Here is a 24963-nt window from a genome sequence, read left to right on the forward strand (position 1 = left end):
CTAGATCAAAATAAAGTTTTATATTCAAAAAGTGATTTCAAAGGGATTCACTATTCATGTTAACTCCAACCATAAATCTCAATATCTCTATTTTTCATCTTCATTTAAGATTTTATCTCTCTTTTTTTTTTTTGCCAAACGATAACAAATATTATAACCACGAAGAAAATCATTACATCAAGAATGAGACTCGTCCCTAATTAAGGGTTCAAGTAACCATGACGATGGGGAATCAGTCCAAAGACAAGACCTTATACCAAATATACCTCTGCTCGCCAATAATTGTGTACTTCAATGTCAACTTCAATTATTTTTCTAGTTTTATATATTCAAAAAGTGGTTTTGAAGGATCCTCTATTTTCTTTCCTCATACTGCAAATATGGAGTATGAAAATCAATCTTCCAAAATGGAGGCAAATATGGAGGATGAGTTGGAGTGCATAATTTCACCAAAATGGAGGAATGGAAGAAGATTTGGAGTTATGCAGTATGCATTGGAGATGCTCTTACGGGAGGCCCCATTAAAAAAAAAATTCGATAAATATATTCAATTAACATGATTTTTTTGTTATTGAGTAAATTTTTTTAGACGATAATACAAGTCAGAACAACTCCAATTAATACTCCAACACGGTATCCGATCTCGTTGATACAGTCCCAGGTGGAAGGCTTCAACCCAAAGGTTAATTTAATGAATCTTGGAAAAAGTCTATCTTTTGGAAGCAATGGCTTTTGTCCCGTGGTTCATTTATGGTTTATTTCGACGACTTTTTCGGACTTGTTTCTCTTATAGGTTTTTTTTTGGTTTTTGAATTTTTTCTTATTCAATTTTTTGTCGTGTTTGTTAGTCTTGTTGTGTTAAACTTTTGTAAATTATTGATTCGTCTCGACGAGAAGAATTAGAAAAGTAATCCTAAATAAAATCCCCAAAAATCCGAGTTTGACACAAAACTAATTAATAAACACAATTATTTTTTGAATAAGGACATTAAGAATGGATAGCACTAAGAGAAACAACCCCTTCATCCCCTTACCTGACTCTATTCAAATGAAAAAAAATTTCACATGACCCAAATTCTAAGTTAGAATTTGACATTAAGAATGATAAAAACCTCTTCAATCTCATCCGAACTTCAATACAAAGTTTTGGCAATTAAATTCTAATTTAACATCAACTTTCATAATTGTCAAACTTGTCATATTGTCCAAGTCATTTTTCTTGCATAGAATTCATTCCCTTTATATATACACACACACACACTAGTGCTTACCTGTGCCTACGGCACTACCCACCCCGATTGGAATTGATTTGTACCCTTTCGCTAGATTCAAACCATGAGCAAAAGCTAGAGAGGGGCGAGGGGGTCTCGATTGTGGAGAAAGGCGGGTCAGTGTCATCGTGAGTGGTGGAGGACGGTGAAGGAGAAAAGGACGCACGAGAAGAAAGAGAGATGGTCTGGCTGAGGTAATATTTGTGTGGGATCAGAGAGGGAGAGAAGGAGAACTCTTCTGCAGTAGGGTTTCAAATTTGAAAGTGGGTGTAATTTTGATTGGTGGCAATTCTCTAATTAAGTGAAAGAGGCTGGATAATTTAATAAAAGGAAAATTTCGCCTCAACCATTGGATCAATTCAATCTCAATCATTGCAACAACTTGTTTTCACACCATTGTGTTTTATAATAGATATATATATATATATATATATATATATATATATATTTATTTATTTATTGCTGTTAGGAGATTGATAAAGGAGAATTACATGTTAAGTAATCTTCAAAGTTGATGACAAACCGCGTAAGGATGAGGTCCGATAGCAATGTGATGGAAATAAGCATACACCCCAACACCATCACCGTCTCCATCGCCAAAACTTATTTGGTATACTCTTCGAGTATCGCCATATGGTACCTAAATACTTTTATCTACCACACATTTTTCGGTAGGTGCATTACCATTTCCATCACAAAAACATATTTGGTGGTCTTGGGAGATCACCACGAGGTGCCTCGGCCCTCTTATCCACCACACATTTTTGTGAGGTACAGTTGGGAGCTTACTTTTTGGCTTTTCATTTTTAACTTTTTGATTTTTTGGCTTTTTGGTTTATAGTCAGAATGTATTTTGAATCTGGTAAAGTGTTTGGATGATATGTGCATAATACATTTTGCAACAGGAATAATGTTTAATAGATATGTAGTGAAAATGAATTAGAAGTTAATTTTTTCCCGTGTTGCCCCTTTATTATGGTATATAATGTGTATAAATAATGTGCTAATCAATTTTTTAAAATTATTATGTTACTACCAATTTCAAAAGATTACCAATTACACTCTTTCTGGTGATCTTCAAACTTCTAAGGCAAGTGTGCAATGTAGGGACATAGAGGGGTTAAAAGTTATTGAGGGTGTGGTTATTTTCAAAATAAGTCAAGGGCAATTTGGTCTTTTGGTTTCAACACATATGAGAAGTAGAAAGGAGAATGGAAAAAGCTACTCCAAGCCTTTTTTTGGCTTTTGCTCTCTAAACCGAAAAACAAAACATGTGTTATGTCAAAACTCATTATTTGTACAACCCTCAAACAACTAGAATGCAAAAAGGCAAAAATAAAAATGTGAAAAAGAGCCATCCAAACACCCTCTAAATAGGTAGATCGCTGTAAAATGAGTAGTAAATAATGGTGCGAAAACACTACGTGAAGTTGTCCAATACACTAAATAGTCCTCCATCACCCCTTTCTCCCAATAGTACTACAAATGTCTTGCCGTCTTTTAGCTTCCTTTCCATCTAAATAGCCCAATACACTAAATAATCCTCCATTCACCCCTTTGTCCCTCTAGAATCTTCCCCACCCCCACGTAATACCAAAACCAAATAGGTTCTAGTATTAATTTCTTTCTTAGGAATCTTCCCCACCCCCACGTAATACCAAAACCAAATAGGTTCTACGGAGTAGTATTAATTTCTTTCTTAGGAATGATACTACAAATGTCTTGCTGTCTTTTAGCTTTCTTTCCATATATTCTTTACTTCTAAATCCAATCATCTACGATTAAAATATAATTTAGCCAAACTCCACCTTACCCAGTTTTCAATCATTATTTACCACTTTATTACATATTTATAGTAGTAAAACAAAAAACTAACATATTTCTCAAAAGGAACACCTCTTTATAGGAAAAAATATATTCTAGTATAACTTTATTAATGGTAATCAAATATGAAAAAATTATTGTATATAACTTTATTAATGTTATTCAAATATGGCCAACGAACCACAATTATGAGTACACCGGGTCCCACATGAACCCCAACGGCGCGTGTAACTTTCCACGTAGCTAGACGACCCCAATCAAAAGAAAGAACATGGTAACCACCATGAACTTGACCGCACTCAACATTTCCCTCCATTATTTTATTGATTCCCTCTCTTATTTCAACACCCATCTAATTTCGTGCCCCATTCATTCCTCCTTTCCTCCAACCTGTCCCCCATTTCTCTCTCTCTAAAAATTCACCCCGATCTCTCCGCCACCGCCCCTTCCCGCACGCAACCTCCAACCCCTCCCACCTTCCTTTTCGCGATCTACTCTCTCTCTAAAACAAATCTTATATCTATTCCTTCTCTCCCCTGGTTTGATCTTGGCGACGCCTTGTACCTTTTGAGCGATTGACCGAAACTGATCGATCGCTCATACTCATCCGCACATCTGCATCTGTTCTTCTTTCAATTCGTGGTATTCCGCTGTATTTCGTGATATCGAGAGAGGAGAAGGAGATGGCCGAGGAACAAAAGTGGCAGGAACCGGAAGGGTACAGGCTGTGCGCCAACAACTGCGGGTTCTTCGGGAGCCCGACGACTCTCCACCTCTGTTCCAAGTGCTACAAGGACCACTGTCTGAAGGAACAACAGGCCTCCACGGCCAAACTCGCCGTCGAGAAATCCCTCGCTCCCGTCTCCTCTTCCACGGCCTCCTCCTCTTCCGATCTCGCGGTTTCTCCGCAGATCGAAGTTAATTTCCCGACGGTGCCGGCGGCGGCGGCGGAGAAGGCGGTGGAGGTCGAGGCGAAGCGGGCGAACCGGTGCGCGACGTGCAGGCGGCGCGTGGGGCTGACGGGGTTCAACTGCAGGTGCGGGACGACGTTCTGCGGGACCCACAGGTACCCGGAGCAGCACGGGTGCACGTTCGATTTCAAGGCGATGGGGAAGGAGGAGATCGCCCGGGCGAATCCGGTGGTGAAGGCGGAGAAGCTGGACAAGATATGATGGGATGTGATCTCGGCCGTTGATGATTTGCCGGTGGTAGTGATTGGGATTTGGTGTGGATGATGATTGTGTGCGTGTGTGGGTGGGATTGATCGGATCGGACGGTGGAAGATGGGTTTTATCGGTTGGGGGCAGTTTGGTAAAGTTGGGGGATTGGTTGGTGGGAGTTTGCTTTCTTTTAGAACATGTAAAATTAAGGAATATATTTTACGTCTACTTTCTTTGTGTTATGCAATAACATTAGAAATTAATATGATGCATCGAATTTGAATTTGTGTTTCTGGTGTGGTTGGATTTTACTTTGTGGGTTTTTTTAGTTTATTTACTGCAAATGCTTCATTGAAAAAACGAAATATCGATTGGACAAAAAACGTTGGTTCATTTTGATGGTTGTGTAATTCATGCATGTGAATGGGCTCTAGCCCAATTGGTATTCGTGTCCGTCTTTTCTGGTCATCCTTATGTGGGAGGTTGGGCTTCGCGTTCGTCATGGGCGTTTGAGATTCAGAATTATAAATAGCTTCTAAATTTTTTTGTGAACTGATCATATTCACATCTCGCTAAGTCTCGCTAATGTATACAACATTGAAAAAAAAAATTCATGCATGTGAGATACCAAATTAATTAGATAATATGGTTGAAATGCACTCATGGTTGAAAAGTTGTTTTACTTGAGCAAAGCTAGGGTAGAAAAAGAATTTGATTTATCCAAAAAGTCAAATGGACAAATAAATTATTTTTTTCACGGAAAAACGCAATCTATATGGATATGAAAAATCAAGTACAAACTGCGTGGCATAGAGGCCGAAAAACAAAATACAAAGTATACGCTCCATGCCTTGATCTACAAATAAGCAGCTTCAATGTTGGACCCGAATCTTCGTACACGAAATGGGTGGACAGATAATTTGGTACATGCAAAAGTTTAAAAAAAGACAAACAAATTGAGACGAATGGAGTAGTAGATAGTAATGCGTGATTTGATTGTCTTCACTACATAATTTTCTAAGGAAGTGATTTTGGCATTTCACATTTAGCTTTTAGCACTCTGTTTTTTATTTTTTTCTATGCAAAATTATCAAATTATTCTTTATTTTGTTAGTGTTTATTCACTTTAAAGGGTATTGTTGTAATAATTTAAAATAGAAAAAAGACAAAATGAAATGTTAATGGCTAAAAGTGAAGTGCTAAAATCAATTTCTTACTGTAATAAAAACTTTCAGTAAAAATTTTAGATTATCAAAGTGAAGCTATCAGCAATTCCATTCATGTGTTATTTTTCGTTTGACCCAAAAAAAGAAAATTTATTTTCCTTTCTTGTGAGGTCATATGACAAAACTGACATTTCAATGGGGCAGAGCTAGAATTTGTACTGTTTTTTTCTGTTACAAAAATAGAAAGTGAAAGTATGGTATGTGTCACTTCTATCAGGGAGTACCTGTCACACTACACTACACCACTATTTATAAGGGATCCACTGTCTCATGTCACGATCGGAGCTATTCTGCTAAGGTCGTTCCATGTATGGCTGATGTTAGGAATATATTTAGCCCCAATGAAAGACTATGGAGACTTGAACCCGAACCTTATCTAATCAAATCCAAATTTTGAATCACTAAAGCAACCTGGTTAGAATTAGTACTTGAAGGGGTTCAATTAAGAACTTGGAGTAGAAATTTTTAGAAGGCAATGTTTGGAAATTAACTTCACTTCGAGTTTTTATAGAATGTTTTTTACCAATTGAAGAATTAAATTCAAAAACTCATTGATTCCATGTGCCAAAGACATTGATATTATCATGATATAACAACAAATAAATATGTCCGCAAAACCTTCAAATTTTAGTACAATACCAAAATTGTTTCATACTGGAGTATTTGTTTACAAGGGGTAAAATTCATGTATTAGTAGTAAGCAAATTTTTTTTTTAAATATGTGAACATTATTAAAAAATAATAAGAAACTTTTTGTTTTGTGCCCAAGACTCTTGTGGCCCCTTTATACGTCGGCTTACTTCTCAATCTATAAGAGCATTAGTGAATGCCTGTGCCTGAAGGCACGGCACAACATATTTTGAATACAACTAAATATACATGTCGAACAATGAGCAAAAGGAGGACATGTTAAAAAAATGGGGAGGAACAAATTAAACTTTGGTATATCTGTAGGACAATTCGAGGTACAAATAATATTCAAGTTTTACACAAATTTTCAAAATCTATAAAATCACCCAACACACGTAATAAAAATTAACTACGTCAAACCAAATATATTCTTGTAAAACTTAACCTAACAAATAAAAATGTCATTATGAAATTTTCAATGTCTTAACAAAGTTCTTATCACGACGAATCTAATGTCTCTTTGCCAGTTCTCGATTTTCCTACATAAATAAGATTAAGAATTATTAAATTCATCGCAAATAAATATGAACTAGCAATTAAATCAAAATGACAACTTATCACCCCTACAATAATTTAAATCGTTTTATTACCTTTGAAAATGTGCCAACACTCTTTTGACCAATCAACTTTTAACACAAAAGTCACCAAAGGAGCACAATGGTCAACGCATCCAAATTTTGGAGCAGGAATAATAAACACGTATGGACATTCATAAAATTGAGAAATATAGTCTTTGAGCATTTGCGCCCCATTATCCTGGCAGAACATCACAGATAAAGGTATTAATATATTATTTTAATTCTATATACAGTGTAATTTATATAGATAGTTTTTTAGTATTTACCTTTAACATTAATTTCTTCAGATATGAAGGGACACATTGTAAGATGAATTCTGTCTTCGTGTCCTTTACCAGGAGTACCATTGAGCCAGTGGAGTCTTTCACGACCATCTTTGCATTATACCTACAATAAATGCAAATTTCAACCGTTTTATATGTGTTACATATAAGTTGTATTACTCATTATAGACGTGTGGATTGATTACCTGGTTACAATCTACACATACTTCTTTGAAAGAGAAAAAGGAATGTGCATAATATTACCAAAGTCTCTTTTGCATTAGCATAGGTGAGAAGCCCTTTCCCCTTATCCGCATAACTTGACTTTTGCTTGGTATGAGCAACTGTGTTCGCCATTCGTATATCCTGAATAGTGTACTTGGAAAATTACTAAAACTGATTAAAATAATTATAACTTAAACGACGTGCATAAGTAATGCATCACGATTACGTACATTGTTGACAATGGTGGCACGATACTCATCAAGGGGAACCCCGACATTAATTTCTTGTAGAGGTTGTGTCTATAAATAGACAGCAAACTATTCAGTTGTGTAAATCTAAATTGAAGGTAGTATCATAAATAGACAGCAAACTATAATAATTATTGAATCTTACCCTTGTATCCCATTGCTTCAGGATCCGCTCTCGTTCCCGTCGCGCACTTTGTGCCATTGATGATTTTGATATTTTTTTACGGACTTTTGGCTAAAGAAAGTGTGTAAGAAAGTGTATAATATCTATTTTGCAAATGGAAGATATAAGATAGGAGTCAACGTGTATACCTGTATGTTTTCCTTTCCACTGACCGTAGTGCTTTGCTTTAGACATTGTTCTCGTTCTCGTCGTGCACGTTGCGCTAGGGTTGATTTTGATATTTCCTTATGCGATTGTGCCTAAAAGTATGCGTAGAAACTCTGATTAATTATTGCAATCAGTTGAAAAATGGTTTTTTTTTTTCGAAATAGCCATTGCCCACATGTGCAGGCTCATAACTGTGAATATTCTTCTCCATTGGCCACATGTGTTGGATTCCGTTTGCTAGCCATTGTATCTAGTTAGTCGTACCTTGATAAGAGTATCAGAGGTTTAACAATATTCCACACTAAAAGCACATACCAGTTGAATTGTGATCATGTGCAAAGATGAACAATGTATGCTGAAGCAATGTATGTGAACCTTTTCCATACTATATCAACAAACTGCAACGCTGAAATTTTAACTATTGTGAGGGAAAAAGATTTTTAAAATTGAATGGATATGAGCAGTAAAAGGCTCACGGGGAAGTGGTAATGATTCAAAGCCTGAAGCTTTCTGTTTCTCTCTTCAAATGACGAAAAGATAGGAAAAAAGGGAGGTTAAATGGACACACATGCATACACCAGAGCACTCATTCTCATGACACAGCAAATAAAACTCTAGGGAAAAAGGGAGGTTACTTCAACTATGACAGAGCAATTTCAATCTCCCGTCTCAATTCCATGCAAATTTGCATGAGGCATTTTTACAAACACCTTGGATACATTAAACTAAGGAACATGCTCTTACTAAGACAACCGCTCAAAGTATGAAAATAAGGAACGACCCACACTACAAAGTGTCCCAATTACCAGCTATACAATTTTTACGATTATGATCTCAAACTTTGGTATTGCAAATTTTAGTAATTTAGGACGCTTTCCAACATTCATGCACTTACAGAAGTATAATGGGCTTCACCAATATTCCTTCGCCATGATAGACGCTGTCTCGGAAAAAAATTAAGTTGAGAATCCAATTCGTTTCCAATTAAGTTGGAAAAAATTAAGATTCCTCTTGGTCGTTTAATGTTTAATTTTTGAATACAACTTTGATCAGATTATGACACCCCCAAAATCATATTAAAGTTGAGAATCCAATTTCCAATTAGAAATCGGTTTAAAGCATGAGAATACAACTTATGGAATTGTTAGGTTACCTGGAATCAGATTAGAACACGGAGATAGCAGCGGAGGTGCAGCGGTGGGGGAGGGGGAAGGCGGCAGAGAGAGAGAGAGAAGGCGGCAGAGAGAGACAGGGAGAGAGGGAGGCGTATACAGATATAGGGTATTTGTGTGATTAGAAATTGCTCAGAAAAGGATAAATATTTACGGGCCAACCATTGAACAACCAACGGTCTAGATTTATAGAAGGGACAAATCTGAGCATTGGTTGTCTTTTGGATTCAAATCCAGTCCTATCTTATTATATAGATGTACACAAGACTAAGTAAATGGATACATTTAGGTATTTTAGAGAGGCAAACCCAAAAAAAAATGCTCTGCACCAGCCTCGGTAAAGCTTAGGTACTTTACCTTTGGCCACAAAACCTCGCTTAATTTCTTGAGGAACTGTTCATCACCAATTGAATACTTTATTATTTATCCCATAATTGTCTTTCTCTATCTTCTATTGTATCCAATATTGCAGCTAAAACTCCAGCCATCTCCTCCGACTTCGAGCCATCTCCTTCTTTGTCGCCAACGCTGATGCATCGCCGGTGGGTACATACTCCAGGTTTGATAGATCCCGTCCTTCCCAAATCCAACCTTCCTCCCTCAATGGATCTAAACAAGTTGCTACAGAGCCGCGGTGTTCCACCGGCGACGGCGGCGGATTTCGAATTCAACGGCATCTCTAGCGTTGCGGATCAAGATTTTGGGCTAGACCCATCTGAAACCCCATTTTTTTTTCTACCCAAGTCTCTTAGGTGGCGTTCCAGATTGCCTTCTATTTCCGAAAGTTCTTTTTTGGGTGATGAACAGTAATAAAAAGGAAGGCCCATTCCACCTTTCCTTACAAAGTTCTTCTTTTTAAAAAAGATTATTCTTGTAATGACCATAATGCCCCTTCTATCAATTCAATTTCCCCAAATACCCTTCCTCTCCTTGTACGCACAGACCAGACCCAGGGAGAGTCTCTCTCTCTACACGATTTTTACACAAACCCATTCCAACAAGCACTCCAATTAACGAACCCAAGCGAGTAATTTTCACTCGATCACCACTCTACTCAACCTTAACCAGAGCCCAAGTCAGCAACTCCCTGCTCGGAGAATCCAACTTCACCCCCACCACCACCGTCTTCCCGCCGCCAGAAACCTCCACTTTAATTCTCCGGCTACCCCAGCCCGAGTCATTATTTCCGCTGGTTCCAACTCGTGGGTCGGATCTCTATCACACTGTCTTTCTCTTTTACAAGCGTGATCAATTAAGCCTCATCTTTTGGGACCATATGAAAAGGAGGGAGTTATGGGCGTAATAAAGTGTAAACCGCCGCCGTGTTCGTTCTGGTTTTATGGGTAGTACTCGTAGTAGTTTTTGGTTTGCTGCTTTTTCTTCATGCTATAAAGCCCACCACCAGAGCAGAAAGAGAAAGAAAAGTAAAAAAGAAAAAAAAGAGTGAAAAGAGGAGAGAGAACAGCACCGTGTGTGAAGCCTTGGGAGATGAAAATGGGGCAGGGGCAGTATTGTCATTTCATCCGGGGACTGTTGGGAACAGAGACCAGAACATTTTTGAAAAAAAGGAAGGTTCAAAATCTGGAACAAGCCTACTTTTTGAACCAAAAAAAAAGAACTTTAAGAGAAATTGGAACGGCCCCTTAATCAACCACATCAATTTCACCCCACACAAAACCCAACAACTTTTTTGCCATTTCTGTACACTCAGACTGAACACCACCAATCTAGTTTCCCACCTCAGGCAAAAAGGCACAACCCATGTGGCCTTGAACAGTCGCCGACAAAATGGGAACAAAACCAACGGAACAGGTGGCCTTGAACGGTCGCCAACGAAATGGGAACAAAACCAACGGGGATAATTGACCACCTATGTGTATAATTTATGATATTTTAATGAGATAGAGAAATTTATGGAGAGAATTGGTGTAGCATGAAAGCTAAAAAAGGCTAGCAAAAATATAATTTTGCATTGTTTATAGTTAGTTTACCTAGCCCTTGGTGTACATGCTCTAACATATTAGGCAAAGAGTTTCCAAATAAATTTTTTACTGAAGATTGTGGGTTCCATGTTAGTGGACACCTAAACAAGCTTATAATTTCTCATATATAAATTTTGAATGGTTTTGAATAACGGAACGGTTCAATGGACACCCTAAAAAAACACCCAAAAAAGCACCCATAATCTCATTCTCATAGTTCCCGATCAAATTTTTATGATCCGAACCGTTCAATGTGTGCAGAATGTGATTTTAAGGGTGCCCGCAAGAAATTAGCAAAAAAAATGACCGGGAAAGGTTTGATTTAAGCAGTTTTTATTTGAACCGTTCAATAAAAAACCGTTCGAAACTGTTCGGATCAAGCCCTTCCCGGTCATTTTTTTTGCTGATTTCTCACGGGTACCCTTAAAATCACGTTCTGATCACATTGAGCGGCTCGGATCATCAAAATTTGATCGGGAGCTATGGGGTGTTTTTTTAGGTGTTTTTTTAGGTGTCCCCGGAACCGCCCCGTTTGAATAATTACTGGACAAACATTCCTATCTTCAAAAATGTGATAAAGATAACTACTCCCTAGTCTCTCCCTCTTTGGTGTTATGTTGGCGTTTTATGGAAAACTAGAGTTGTTTCTTTTTGAAAGACTGAGATATGGGGAAAAGATACCATTTTGCATAATATTTAAGATAAAAGTACTCTTATAAACAAGGCGTCTCTCCTTGTTCGTTTTGAGGTCTCAAAATTCTTGAGCACGGTTTTTAATAAATTTTCTTTATTTATCTCTCTCTACTCATTACTCTCAAAAATCTCTTTCAAAACCCAAACTCAACAGGTTATCATTATTTTATTTTACTCAATTTCAAAAAAACAAAAAAATGTAATGGTTAACGGCCCCATTGGCTAGCATTTTGTAATCTAAATTGTAACGCCCCTAATTTTGAGAACATTAAATAGACAATTTTATTGAAAAACTAAATAGAGTCTGGCTCAATATTACAACTTAACTCTCAAAATAGTACTTTTATTCAATAAAAGGAGGGGAAACTAGGGTTCCTATCTACAGCTCCGTCTGCTCTTCCATCCTAGCCAGCTTCTCGGCTCTGAAAGCCTCCAAGGTGTAGAGATCTCCTTGTTCATCTACGAGGTCTGACACATTATATTGGCGTTGCCACCAATATAATATGTCAGGGTCACCAAAGGTAACACCATGAGCTACAGGAGCTCAATAGAATAATCTATACCTACTAACCCTTAACTTACAAACAATAGATCATAAATTAACAATTTCACAAAGTACAATGCATATTTGACAAAATGGTTAACAATGATACATCCATATTTACTATTCAATTAACGTTGGTGTCTGTGATTTCTGAGTTTCTCCGCGACTTGTCGTAGACTGTGTCACAAATTTCCACTTTTCATATACCACATCATCATTTCCAAAATCGTTTTTACACACCCAACCTCCGTTCTGCCGTTTCGGTCTCCCGAGTATCCTCACAATGGTTCCGTTGCACCGGGTTCCCATTGGCACACAAACTTTGCATTGGCTCCCCTCCGCGGATAACCAAGCCACACACCCAACCTCGGTTCCGCCGTTCCGGTCTCCCGAGTATCCTCACAATGGTTCCGCCGCACTGGGTTCCCATTGGCACACAAAACACACACTACACAATGGGCTACCACGTCCGGCCACATTGCGGTTTTCAAAATATTTCACCTTTTCAAAACACGTCTTTTCATTAACCACACCTTAGGTGTCATGTTTCTAACTTCCTCGATTTTCATGTCATGTTTTCATGCATAGACTCTGCGGTAGGACTTTTCACAAAAGTAAACATAAATCATTCATTGTAATCTTGAAACTAAACTAACAAGATCATCCAACTCCATATTACTTATCGTGCTCAAATCAAAACTTAAAGCATAACGCCGCATGTACGGACACATTTGGAGTGAAAATCACTTATGCTTTAGCACACCACAAGACAAGTAATTCTAACAATTATGTATACATGCTCATAACCATCATAAGATCAAAATACGAATACTTCTAAATAAGCGATAAATTTCTATTTTTCAAAATCCGTTCTTTCCTCTTTTGTGGGAAGTTCAAAACAACATATGTTTATTGAAGTAAAAGTCGGTTATTCAACATGCTCATACTTCCATTAACAAAATAAGTTTACTAACTATCATGCATTTCAAACGTAAAAGTAATATACAACTTTATATATACTTGGAGAAAGTAAGTAGAGATATTCTACCGTTCTTCTTGGCGGTAGGTATGGCTACAGAAAAAGTAAGTACGTCAGACGGAGTAACTTCCTACGGCGAGCTTCCGGTAGCTTCGAAAGAGAAAGGTTTCTTTCGAAACTAGCTCTTAACTAAAACTACTAACTTTATAGATCAAAAGGGTGGTTTATGATAAGTTTCTTGAAGAACTTAGGAAGAACTCAAGAACTAAGCAAGAACAAAGTAAGAATGCATGAATTTTTAGAGAGATAAGTTGAAAGGATGAATGTGTGAGTTGAATGGCAAGTGAGGGGTCCTAGTTATAGCAAAATTCTTGGCTCTCTCTCCCTCTCCTTGGCCGGCCATATCTCTCTCTCTCTCTCTCTCTCTCTCTCTCTCTCTCTCTCTCTCTCTCTCTCCCTTATGGATTTGCTCCATTGACTTGTCAAGTCAAGCCTTTTAAGCTCACCATGACTTGTCAAATCCAATCTTTAGGCATAAGGCTATAAAATCAAGTAGGATCTTAGGCATTTTAGGTAAATCTAGGTGATCATAGTCTATGTTGGCAAGTCTTACAAGTCTAGGGTAGGGATTGATTAGGCTAAAGAGTAGCCTTCCATGTATGGTCAATCCTAGTCTAGGTTTGTAGTCAAAATCTAGGGTAATAAGAGCTAGGTCTAGGATGATTAAATGCTAGGATTCTATGCTATAATTTGACTAGAAATGGGTTGGCAAATAGGAAATAGGCTTATGGCTACATAGGACTAAAGAGGTAGCTTGTGTAAGTGTACAAGTCAAGGACACACATGCACACACATCTTTCTCTCTCTCCTCCTCTCTCTATCGGCCTCTCTCCTCTCCTCTCCCTCTCCCCCCTCTCTCTCTCTCTCTCTCTCCTTTGTGCTTATATATCTATATATCTAGAGAAAATTTAGGAAAGTAAGCCTTGGAGGGTAACTATTAGGTTCAAGGCTATTAGTTTTAGGTTTGCATGCATGGTAAGGCTAAGTTTGTTTCTTTTGGAACCAAAATGATTGAAGGGTTCTATTGATTTGTCTTTCAAATCTATGTACTCATTGGCAAGTCTAATTTCTATTATCCAAGGGATAAAAATTTCCCTAGCAACTATTATCCAATGTGTAGAAGGAATAATGATGATAAGTAAGGTTGAAATAACTAGACATGAAGTATAATGATTACCTCCTTAGGTCTAAAAGGTTCAAGTAGGGTTGGAAAGGTTCATAAGGTTCACCTAAGTTTAGGGAAAAGTAATTAAGTGAAATGGTAGTTAGGTTTCTCTAACTGATCGGTTGGAAACTAATTCTACTTGCCATGTAAGATTTCTAGCTAAGTAATATAATTTAAAGACTTTATTAAACTCACTAGAAAAATATACAAGTGCTTCCATAAGCATACTTGTCTTTAGAAATTGACTAGATTGTCCGGTGCGAAAAGATATAATTTTTATAAGTCAAAAATCTAATTATGACAGATTATTAGAAATTAAAAAGAAATTTTAAAACAATCCAAGCAATTAAAATAAAATTTTAAATATTTAACGATTTTATTTTTTTTATCAAAAATCAGGGCCATTACATAAATTATTTACTTTATTTGTTTAGCATTTTGATATCAATTATGAATAATTATTCATTTAGCTTTTCTACCTTATTTAACCAAATAATTTGAGCTTTAGTTTAGCTTATGAAAAGCTAGATCAAAAACATCTTCAACTTATTTTAAGTTTTTTGAGTGAATATTCAAACTAATTATAATATAATATTGGAGTAACTTATAATCCTTCTGTCCCAAATTGGATGACAATTTTTGATAACTGTGCCAATTTCAATTTCTTATATCTTTTAATACGAATCTCAAAAAATATGCAATGTAAATCTTGTTTGATAGTTCTCGATTAGTTCTATTATACAAAGTTTTCAAACTCATGAAAAACATTATAGATTGAGAAATATAAGTAATGAAAAATAGCACAAATTTCAAACGAAAATCCTATTGGTACCGACGGTACCCGTAGGGAAAATGCACCGACGGCCGATCCGAACCGTCCAAAAATTTTAAAAAATAAAACCGAGTGGGCCTTACGCGAGAATCAATGGCATCCGAGTTGTGTAGGGTACTTGATCCGAGCACCCCTTTTTCGTGTATGTATATACGTGTATATACACGAAAAAAGGGTGCTCGGATCAAGTACCCTACACACCTCGGATGCCATTGATTCTCGCGTAGGCCCACTTGGTTTTGTTTTTTAAAATTTTTGAACGGCTCAGATCGGCCGTCCGGTGGCCGGAGACGGCCGTCCGGTAACCGTCGGTGTATTTTCCCTACGGTACCGTCGGTACCAATAGCATTACTCAATTTCAAATATTGTCATCTATTTTGGGACGGAGGGAGTAAGTAATAATAGCAACGGGCCAACAAACTTTTGGTCTTTGTAGTTTCCAAAATTACTTATTTTCATCCTCTTAGGCCATTATGGCGAAATCAACCTCTGATAATTTCAATTCACCAAATATATTCCACACTTGGAGAACAAAAATGACTACTCAAGAAAATACACACTTGGAGTATAAGCCCCGAAGGAGGACATTATTAAAACAAATAACAAAATAAAATAAGCACCGTCGAGACATCCGTCGTCACTCTTTCGCAACCACTACCTCTGCTTCACAAAATAGGAACACATCGTTGGGAGGTGGTCGCCCAGCAAACGCAGTAGATGGCGTCAGGTCACAGATCTGAGAAGATGGAGACTGAGAACGGTGGTGGACAATATCTTACGCACAACTACTGAAATCGAAGCCCTGGAACGTTGCTGAAAAACAATCTGGTTGAAGCCCCGGGGGGTTTTGTCCTCCTTTGGGGGCTTTCTTCTCATTTTTTAGGGCGACACATCTATGCACTTATACGCTCTTTTTGTTGGAGTGTCCGATTTGTGGATTCACAACCTTCTCCCATGGTGATTTTTTGATAAATACTACTTCTCAACTTTTGACCAAAAAAAAAAAAGAGTATAATCCCCAAATACAATAAACTCAAGAAAAATACAAATTTAGGTCCCGTTCCGTAAAGATTCGTAGTTTTAAGTATTCTCTCGTAATAAATCACATTTAATTTAAAAAGTAATTACTTATTTAAAAAATAAATAATTATTTCTTTTTTTTTTTGGTCAACCGAAAATTATAAATAGTTATTTCAGTTAGCGGGAACTGGGTCTTTTATCCCTCGTAGAAAGACAAATCTGACCTCATTATTACGGACAAGATTCTGCTTCTTTTCTCCCTTCGTGGGTTTTTTTTTTTGGTACGAGCCATGTCAGTAGCAGCTCTGTTCCCCTCATCCCCCATCGCCACATTCAAAAAAAAGTTACAGTATTTTAAAAAAAAATCTGTTTTCTTTTTTTGAAAGCATTTTATTTTCCAAAAAATGATTTCAAGAATTTGTTTTATTAGTTTGAAAATTATTAAAAAATGGTTTTTGTATTAATAATTTTTTGTAGTTTGAAAAGGTGATGAGGCAGATTTTGGTTATCTAATTTTATTATACGATTATGGACCTTTACATTAATTATCTTAACAACCGCTTAGATAGATAATAAAAGAGATGATGTGAGGACTTTTGGTTATTTAATTTTGATTGAGAGAAACTTATTCATGGTTTCGTGCAATTTCAGGCGTCCGTTTCAGCAATCAATGGTTGAGATACGTTTTGATTAGTAATAAATATTTTTGATTGATAATAATTTATTTTGATTTGGACCGTCCAAAATACTTTTAAATGTTCAAGATTAAGCGACATAAATTTTATTTACGGAGACTCTGTAAATAAATTTTTCTCATTTTGATTAGTTCCCTACGGATGCTTTAAGTGACCCAAAATTAATCCACCAAAACTTACAGAACAAAAATTACTACTATAAAGTACAAACACAAAATACAATAAACTCAAGAAAATACACAATTGACAATCCCTGCCGTCGTAGACAGACAAAACTAAAAAACCTGAGGGGGGATAAGACACTGTTTCTTCTCTCGCTTTGTGGGGGGTTTTTCGGGACGAGCCATGGAAGTAGCAGCTCTCTCCCCCTCATCCACCATCACCACCTTCAACACCACCCCTAAATTCTCAATCAAGCTTCCAAAAACCCCTCTCCAAACTTGCAATTTCTGCCCAATAACAACCCAACTCAAGCCCAAGAAGAAGAACAACCCCTTCAATTTGTCTTCAATTTCAACTGCATCTTCACCAACCAGAACCAACGCAGCATCAGCAACATCTACACCTTCAACTTTCACTACTTCACCTTCCACTACCAGCGGTCACAACCGCCATTGGATGGTGTCAATGGAAACTCCTCCACAGGGGGTTAATTCCAGACCCCAAGTCATTGATTACTACGTTAGAACCTTAAAGGCTGTTTTGGGCAAGTGGGTATTCTCCTTTCCGTTCACTACATACATATCTCTGTCTGTTAAAAAAATTCCAAGGAGGAAAAGTTTCAATTTTTTGTACCCAGTAGATAAGGTATTTGGTTGAGTCTGATTAGTGTCTTATTGTTTGTTATGTGAAACAGTGAAAAAGATGCTCAGATGTGTATATATAATGCTTCTTGGGGTACCCTTTTTGGTTTCTGCTGCGACATTGATGAAGAAACTTCCCGTGAGCTCGCCCGTGAGTTTCTAGTTCTTGTTATTGTTCTACCTCGGTATCCTTGTGCTGCAGGGGGCGAAAACTATATGAAATAGTTGTTTTAAGAGGTAGATAAAAAAATTTGATGTAGATTAGTAAATGTAACTTTACCTTAAAATTGACCCTGGCGATTTTTCAAAGGTTGAAAACAATCACTGGTGCCCTCCTTTGTAATGCTATTAACTTGTGAGCACTAGCGGACTCAGAATTTGTGACTAAAAGGGGACCAAATTACCACATGTATTTTTATAGTGATAACAAAAAGTATCTCACAAGTATTTATTGCTACTTGTGAGATCCAAGGGAGAGACGACAACATGTGTGTAGAAGCCATTTAAATTTCTACATGCGACCTAAAAATGGTTGATAACTTGAAGTTATAGGGGTTTTTTTCCACAGACCACACACAGGACTTTTAAGAAAAAAATTTCACCCCAATGGTGCAGGGGTGAATTCCATAGAAATTTTCAAGATTGTAATCTTGGAAAACTAGTACAATATACGTGAATATTTGGAGTTGTGCAGGGGCCCAAACACCCGGGGGTGTCTGCCACTGCTTGCGAGGAGAAGGAACGCTTGAGCATTTGCATCGTGTATGATAATAGAAGCAAGTTGAAGCAATTTAAAATTATTTTGTGGGGCTGAAATAAAAAAATCTATGTGCAAAATTTAAAATATCTTAGTGAGAAATCAAACTAAGCAGGGTCAACTGACCTCACTTGTATCAAGGTTGCTCCGCCTTTGCTTGTGCATTTGTGAGCTGTTTGTGTGAGAACAAATACAGAAATACCCTGATTAAATTGGGAATCTTATGCTTGGTCTTATATTATCTAATCTGATTGATAATTATATGTTTTGTTTCTAAGCATGCTACTTACATAGACTTATGTGCACATATCTAGGCACATTTGTTTTTGTGAGATCCACATGCAGTGGACGCTTTTGGACACATCTTTGTCCAGATCTGTGCACTCCAGTATGTGCACATAGACTTTCTCTTTGTTTCTCTTTGAAAGTTATTACCATGTCAAGCAAACTCTACAGAATCAATTTACTGTTATGTGTGTCATTTCCCCTACGTTCATGCTTTGTAGGTTTACCAGGGGTACTATCTGTTAGGCCCGACCCAGATTTTAGCACTACAGAGAAAGACTATAGCATTCCGGATGTTCAGTTAGGTCTTTCATCAAACATAATACCTGAAAGTACTTTATTATTTCCAATGGGAAATTCCAAGCGCTGGGTAGTTCGATTAGATAAGCCGGCACTAGGAGTTGTCACAAAGGTCCAGATGGTTGATTACTATGCTCAATTACTGACCAAGGTGATGGGGAAGTAGGTATTACTACCTAAGTGTTTTATTTTGCTTCTTTCACCACTTCTGTTTCTGTTTCCTAAAGTTGGAATGAAAATTTTCTAAAGCAAGAAGGATGCTCAAATGTGCATATACCACATTTCGAGGCATTCCAACTATGGATTCTGTTGTGAACTAGATGAGGAATGTGCTCAAGAGCTTGCTGGTTGGTATATGGCGCTATTTCATATTTCAACACAAATATTGGATGTCCATGTTGGTAGGGTAAGGATACCTGTATTGATTTGGTGCAGGTGTGCCTGGTGTGTTATCTGTTCGGCCTGATGACAGTTTTGATTCAGATAACAAGGATTATGGAGGTTTGTCAGCATGTTTAGATTTGATAGATGCGCACTATTTCTTTGGTGTTGTAATTGTGATCCTACACAGTACTTCTTTTGGTTTTTTAATAGGTTAAATTCTATTGAATAATTTTCTGGTAAATATATTTGCAAGGTTTCTATCTCAGATTAAGAGGTTCTCGATAATATGCTATATCGCAGTGATGGTTAAAACTTAAACTATATTTAAGATTTACGCCATTTTTTCAAGTTTAGGTTCGGTAATTGCTTATGAAAAAATTTCGTTGCTAAACTTATGGAAGGCTACACGAGGCCTGAATTGATAACCTTCTGCTGAATTTATGCATCACCATTCTTCCTCTGGGGTTTGGAGTTTTGCTTTTGAGATCAAATGGATGGCTCAAGTGTAAGATCGATTTTGCAGTCACATTAATGTCTCATGATATTGCTAAATGATTAGATTCATGAGGGATATCTGTTTCTGTATCAAAGGGTGAGGTAATCGAAACTGAGAAACCTCTAGGATATATGAAGTTATGCAGAGGTCATATAAACATCATCTTTTGAAAGAAGTGCCTTCTCTTCGAGTGGTTTTGAGCTTATTAGAGCACAATTTCAAACTGAAACTGCTGAATGGAATTGAAGTATTGCAATTGTGCTGGTTGTAGCACAATTAGGTTGACAGACACTAAGCGACTCATTTGGAAGTCATAACATATGGTAGTGATCGTCAAACTAAGCACCTTTTGAAATAGTCGATTGCTGATTTTATAGAAAAGTAAGGTAAGACGACTCGAACTGGAGTCTCTTTACTGAGTAAGAAGTGTCGCTGGGAACAGGACATGCAGTTTTGTCCATTCTTTGGCCTTAGATATTTGCCCATGCTCCTCGCCAGTGCCTTCTCACTCTTTTATCTTTTGGGGTTGTGGTACCTTCGTGCCCTAATGGCTCATTTTGATCGGGGGCTCTCTTGCTCTGGTCACTTCTTTCTATGGCCCTGTCAACGATGGTGTGAGTCTGCCATATCTTTATTGGATGTAATTACTGAAGTTTAGTGACATAGTGGTTAAGTGAAAGTCTCCTTTTTTCTCCATGTTCTCTCTGGATTTTTGATGAAGTGTGCCTTGCAAAGCATTATTGCAATGGCCAATGTGGCGGTACTGATGTTTGGGGTGGTGGTTGGAGTTGGTGTGTCAGTGTTGTTGGCAGCATGTGGGATTTGTCTTCATTGGTTATTGGGTAGCTTGTTCTGGTCTTTTTGTGAGTTCCTAAATAATTCAACCGTGGCTTAAGTGCAAGGAGTTAGTAACTAGTAGATTTGACCAGAGGTCTCCTTGTATGGCCACTGTGTGTCTCTATATCTACTGGAGCTTTGAGGTCTTCTCTCTCTCTCTCTCTCTCTCTCTCTCTCTGCCCTACGGCTAGTATCCTTTCTGTGGAGATTAGTGTGTGCTGAACCGTTTGGCTTCGGAGTTTGATCTGAAGCCCTCTTGCTGGGCTGTCAGCCATCTGCTTTTGCAAGTTTTGCAGGTGCCACTGATTCTGGATGGCATGCCCCGAGTCTTGTGGGTAGTGGCAATGCTTTAAGTTATAAACTTTTATGCTGTTTATTTCGTAATTTATTCCGGCCGAGGGAGTCGGGCTTTATTCGTTTATGTCTGTTTTGGCTAGGTTTTCGTTTTCCCTTTTATATGGTTTATGCCTGCTTGTACGTTTCTTCAGCTACATTGCAGTATCTTTTTTTTTTAAAGAATAGGCTTGCTTACCAAAACAAAAAAAGGTTTAATCTCTTTTGACAGTTTTGTGTGATAAAGTGAGAGACATTGGTACTTTTCTTTACTTGCATAATTTGGCATGTAATAACAGAAGAATGATGAGACCAGAGAGAGTAGAGAACATTCTTTTCTTTATCGATTCTATACTATTTATTCTAAAGCAGTTTAGGCTTCTACGAAGTCTGGATGTATCCTTTCTAAAGGTGTTTCGATGTTGGGTGTTTTTTATTTTTCTTGCTCAATGAGTGAAGATGTCTGAATCATATTAGCAGGTATACAAGTGACCCATGCTTGTACCGTTACTTTCAGATTGTGTGATTCTACTGTATGTTTTTGCACTTGATTGAAATCCCCTAGTGGTTCACTTGATCTAAGCGATCTTTTTATGGGTACATTTACTCTGGGTCTATGTTACAAGAATGAGGGTAAAGTAAATTGGAAGATAGATCACATCGAGTTTGAGCTGAAGATAAGTTGTTAGTATGTGTTCTTTTTACTTTTGTGTTTCCTATTGCTACACAAGTCTTTACTAAAAGTTGCAGTATGCTTTTTCATGGTACTGTTCGGGTGACCTTGTGTCTTTTGGAGGCTCACGGGGATTATGTGTTGGACATGTGTTTCACAGTTTTGTAAAACCATTGAACTTTTAAGCCGTGTCCTCAATAAAAAAAAGTGCAAAAGTGCTTGTGTAACCAACTCCAATTTACTGGAAGTTTTAGTACTTAGCAATCATTTTATTACCCGTCTCGAAAGGGCTGGATTCCACTGTTAAGCGGGTTTCTTTTTGACATTTTTAAAACTTCTTGGTGGGATTGTTTATGATGTTTTGGTTTACTTGAGGACTGGTGGTTGTTTATGATGTTTTGGGTTCCTTGAGGACTGGTGGTCTTACTTGGATGACACTATATTTGTAGCTAGTCATTCAGCAATCCAAGGAGTAACTTTATTTGTCCAAATATGTTTTGTTGGGATTATTTAAGTGGTATAATTTGTTCAGATTGTTTTCTTCTAAAGTTATTATCTGTGGATTTCCAGGTGAAAATTTGCAGCAGTTAGGTGATTCAACAGATTCTTCAGTAGAAAATGAAACAGCTGACATCAAAACGAAGAAGCTTTTTGTGGCTGGTACGTGGTAGTTTTGTATTTGATTTAAGCTCTTTCGGTTATGTACTCTAAATCTCTTTTCTTTTTGGTGTAATTTGAATCACGGTATATTACACACAGCCAACGCGTTGTACTTCAACAGTTTGGCATCCATTTGTGTCGTTACCGAAACAACTCAAGTTTTCTTACACTTGTATATGGACCTGTTTAGCTAATTATATGTATTTATTCAAAGCAACCATATTGACCATGCCATCCATAGCTGTCTCCTTTTAAGTAGATGCGTTACTAGTGCAGTCTTGTGAGCATCAGAAAAATACATATGCACGACAATCCATGGGTTCGGTAAAATAAAGCAGAAATTCTTCTAAAGCTTCTGATTGATGATGGGAGTCTGGTACGCGGGAAACTCTGACTGCAATTGTGAACTGAACTCTTACTTTGCTTTGACCAAAATGACAGTTCATGATTCTGTGTGTTGGACTGTGACGAAATACAACTACCTGTCTTGTTGGGAATTTGCAATGCTAGAAAATCATTGTTGCATACATTCTTTCCTTGGATCTATATTTCAGATTTTATCTTTTTTTTTTTGGTTGTTTATTTCTTCTTCTTTCTCCACTCAGGTTTGTCATTTTATACATCCGAGAAAACCTTGCGTGCAGCATTTGAGGGATTTGGCGATCTTGTTCAAGGTACCTTGTTCAATATAGCGAAACAGGTCTCCAGTACCTAACCAGAAGGCGATTGCATGAACTGTTTCTTATTGCGTATGACAGTTAAAGTTATAATGGACAAGATTTCGAAAAGGTCCAAAGGGTACGCCTTTGTCGAGTATACCACTGAGGAGGCCGCGGCTGCAGCTCTCAAAGAGATGAATGGCAAGGTAAATTAAAACTGCAGACACGAAACTCTATTTTACTTGAGCAATTGGTTTGAAGTTTCTCTTGGCAATCTAACACTATGAAAGAGAGAGACTGAGCCTGTTTTGTGCTTGGTGGTTTCAGATCATCAATGGCTGGATGATAACCGTTGATGTTGCCAGGATAAACCCACCAAAGTCCAGCAGGGGCCAGCCCAGACCGGCTATCTAATGTGTTTGAGAGAGAGAGAGAGAGAGAGAGAGAGAGAGAGAGAGAGAGAGAGAGAGAGTCCTTCTGGTATTATATCTCATATTTTGTGGGATTATATCCAAGACATGTTTAATTTGAGTCGTAAACATATAATCAAACACTAGATAGTTGGTCACATTTTTTTGGTGAAAAAACATTGGATATATAATTCGATGATGTTCATATATGCGGTCAAACAAACGGGCTTGGGTCCATTTTTTTTATCTAGGGTTGGGAGTAATTTCTACCTCTAAAGTTTTGAGAATTAGCCTGTAGCCCCCACAATCTTTAACAAAACCGAGTTACGTATTTTTCGGCTTAATAAGCCATTTGGCTTTTTTTTTTGTCCTTATTCAAAAAATTTCACATTTGTTAGTTTTTCGTCAATTTTTTGATGATTATTGTTTTGGCGTGACGAGAGGAATCTAAAAAGTAAAAAATTACGATTGAAACAAATTTTTTTTAAATAAAGACAAAAATAAGCCAATAAGCTATTTTTTTTGTATTTATTCAAAAAAATTACGCATTTTGATTTGGCTTTTTTTTTTTTGTACTTATTTAATTTTTTTCTGCATTTGTTAGTTTTTCGTCTATTTTTTTTGAAGATTATTGCTTTGTCATGACGAGAGAAATTTAAAAAGTAAAAAATTGTGATCAAAATCAATTTTTTTTGAATAAAGATGAAAAATGGCTTATTCTTGTTTTTATTCAAAAAAATTAGGTTTCGATTGTAATTTTTTACTTTTTAGATTTCTTTCGTCATGATGAAGTAATAATTCAAAAAAATAACGAAAAACTAACAAATGCAAAAAAAAATTGAATAAGAACAAAAAAATAAGCCACTTGGCTTATTTTGCCGAACAACTAGCCCATTATTCCTCACACAATGAGAAGATCTTTCCAAATTTCATCCAAGAAACACCATTAATTTAATTTTCGTTGTAAATTTACTTTTATCCAGGCAAACCAAACTTCCGTGCCTAACTTTCATGTGGCGACATAATAAAAGCCTTGCAAGTAGTGCTGCCAAGCGGTTAATTTGGCTGTTCATCTCGACAATCGATTTAATACAACCAATGGACGGTTCAGATTTTCAAGCGTCGCTGTGTTGAGATGAACGGCCGAATTGGCCGTTCGACACCACTGCCAAGTACCCCCGCTTGGCAGCATCTCCCAATTCTCGCAAGTGAGGACCATTTTTTCTAAACCTCCCTTTGCTTTTATTTCTAGTATGTTTCCTTGTGTGTCCATATCTATAACAGTAATTTCTGCAATCAATCATACCAATAACAGAAAAGCCTGGTCTATTTGTGATAGCAATAGATTCTGTTTTTATATACTATATATAAAAAAACAACCCAAATGTGGCTCATCTAGAGCTAAATT

General features: G+C 37.2%; 3 protein-coding genes across 3 annotated transcripts; 2 read left to right on the forward strand and 1 right to left on the reverse strand.

Moving 5' to 3' along the window:
• The first annotated feature begins 3450 nt into the window (after window positions 1–3450).
• Window positions 3451–4541, forward strand: LOC131319368 (zinc finger A20 and AN1 domain-containing stress-associated protein 4-like). Its single transcript, XM_058349592.1, has one exon. It carries the CDS (start codon window positions 3779–3781, stop codon window positions 4265–4267), a length of 489 nt encoding a protein of 162 aa, XP_058205575.1. The 5' UTR covers window positions 3451–3778; the 3' UTR covers window positions 4268–4541.
• Window positions 4542–6520: 1979 nt separating this feature from the next.
• LOC131319369 (uncharacterized) lies at window positions 6521–7130 on the reverse strand. The gene is made up of 3 exons (XM_058349593.1): window positions 7016–7130; window positions 6762–6927; window positions 6521–6650 (listed from the first exon to the last, which is right to left on the reverse strand). The coding sequence occupies exons 1-3, from the start codon at window positions 7121–7123 to the stop codon at window positions 6610–6612; spliced, it is 315 nt and encodes a 104-aa protein (XP_058205576.1). The 5' UTR covers window positions 7124–7130; the 3' UTR covers window positions 6521–6609.
• A 10057-nt stretch (window positions 7131–17187) lies between these two features.
• On the forward strand, window positions 17188–23778 carry LOC131319364 (organelle RRM domain-containing protein 1, chloroplastic). Its single transcript, XM_058349584.1, has 9 exons — window positions 17188–17668; window positions 17815–17912; window positions 19025–19265; window positions 19353–19450; window positions 19539–19604; window positions 22397–22486; window positions 23092–23160; window positions 23245–23351; window positions 23473–23778. Exons 1-9 carry the CDS (start codon window positions 17304–17306, stop codon window positions 23557–23559), a joined length of 1221 nt encoding a protein of 406 aa, XP_058205567.1. The 5' UTR covers window positions 17188–17303; the 3' UTR covers window positions 23560–23778.
• The last annotated feature ends 1185 nt before the right edge of the window (window positions 23779–24963 follow it).

The sequence above is a fragment of the Rhododendron vialii genome, chromosome 3a, assembly GCF_030253575.1.
Source record: "Rhododendron vialii isolate Sample 1 chromosome 3a, ASM3025357v1".
NCBI lineage: Eukaryota > Viridiplantae > Streptophyta > Magnoliopsida > Ericales > Ericaceae > Rhododendron > Rhododendron vialii.

Excerpts from the sequence above, each read along its gene's own strand:
- LOC131319368 (XM_058349592.1), top strand. The coding sequence starts at position 3,779 with ATGGCCGAGGAACAAAAGTGGCAGGAACCGGAAGGGTACAGGCTGTGC.
- LOC131319369 (XM_058349593.1), bottom strand. The coding sequence starts at position 7,123 with ATGGTCGTGAAAGACTCCACTGGCTCAATGGTACTCCTGGTAAAGGAC. Across the intron at positions 6,928-7,015 it reads TGAAGAAATTAATGTTAAAG|GATAATGGGGCGCAAATGCT; the intron begins GTAAATACTAAA and ends ATGTTCTGCCAG. Across the intron at positions 6,651-6,761 it reads GTGTTGGCACATTTTCAAAG|GAAAATCGAGAACTGGCAAA; the intron begins GTAATAAAACGA and ends TTATTTATGTAG.
- LOC131319364 (XM_058349584.1), top strand. The coding sequence starts at position 17,304 with ATGGAAGTAGCAGCTCTCTCCCCCTCATCCACCATCACCACCTTCAAC. Across the intron at positions 17,913-19,024 it reads AACTTCCCGTGAGCTCGCCC|GTTTACCAGGGGTACTATCT; the intron begins GTGAGTTTCTAG and ends CATGCTTTGTAG. Across the intron at positions 19,605-22,396 it reads AGATAACAAGGATTATGGAG|GTGAAAATTTGCAGCAGTTA; the intron begins GTTTGTCAGCAT and ends GTGGATTTCCAG.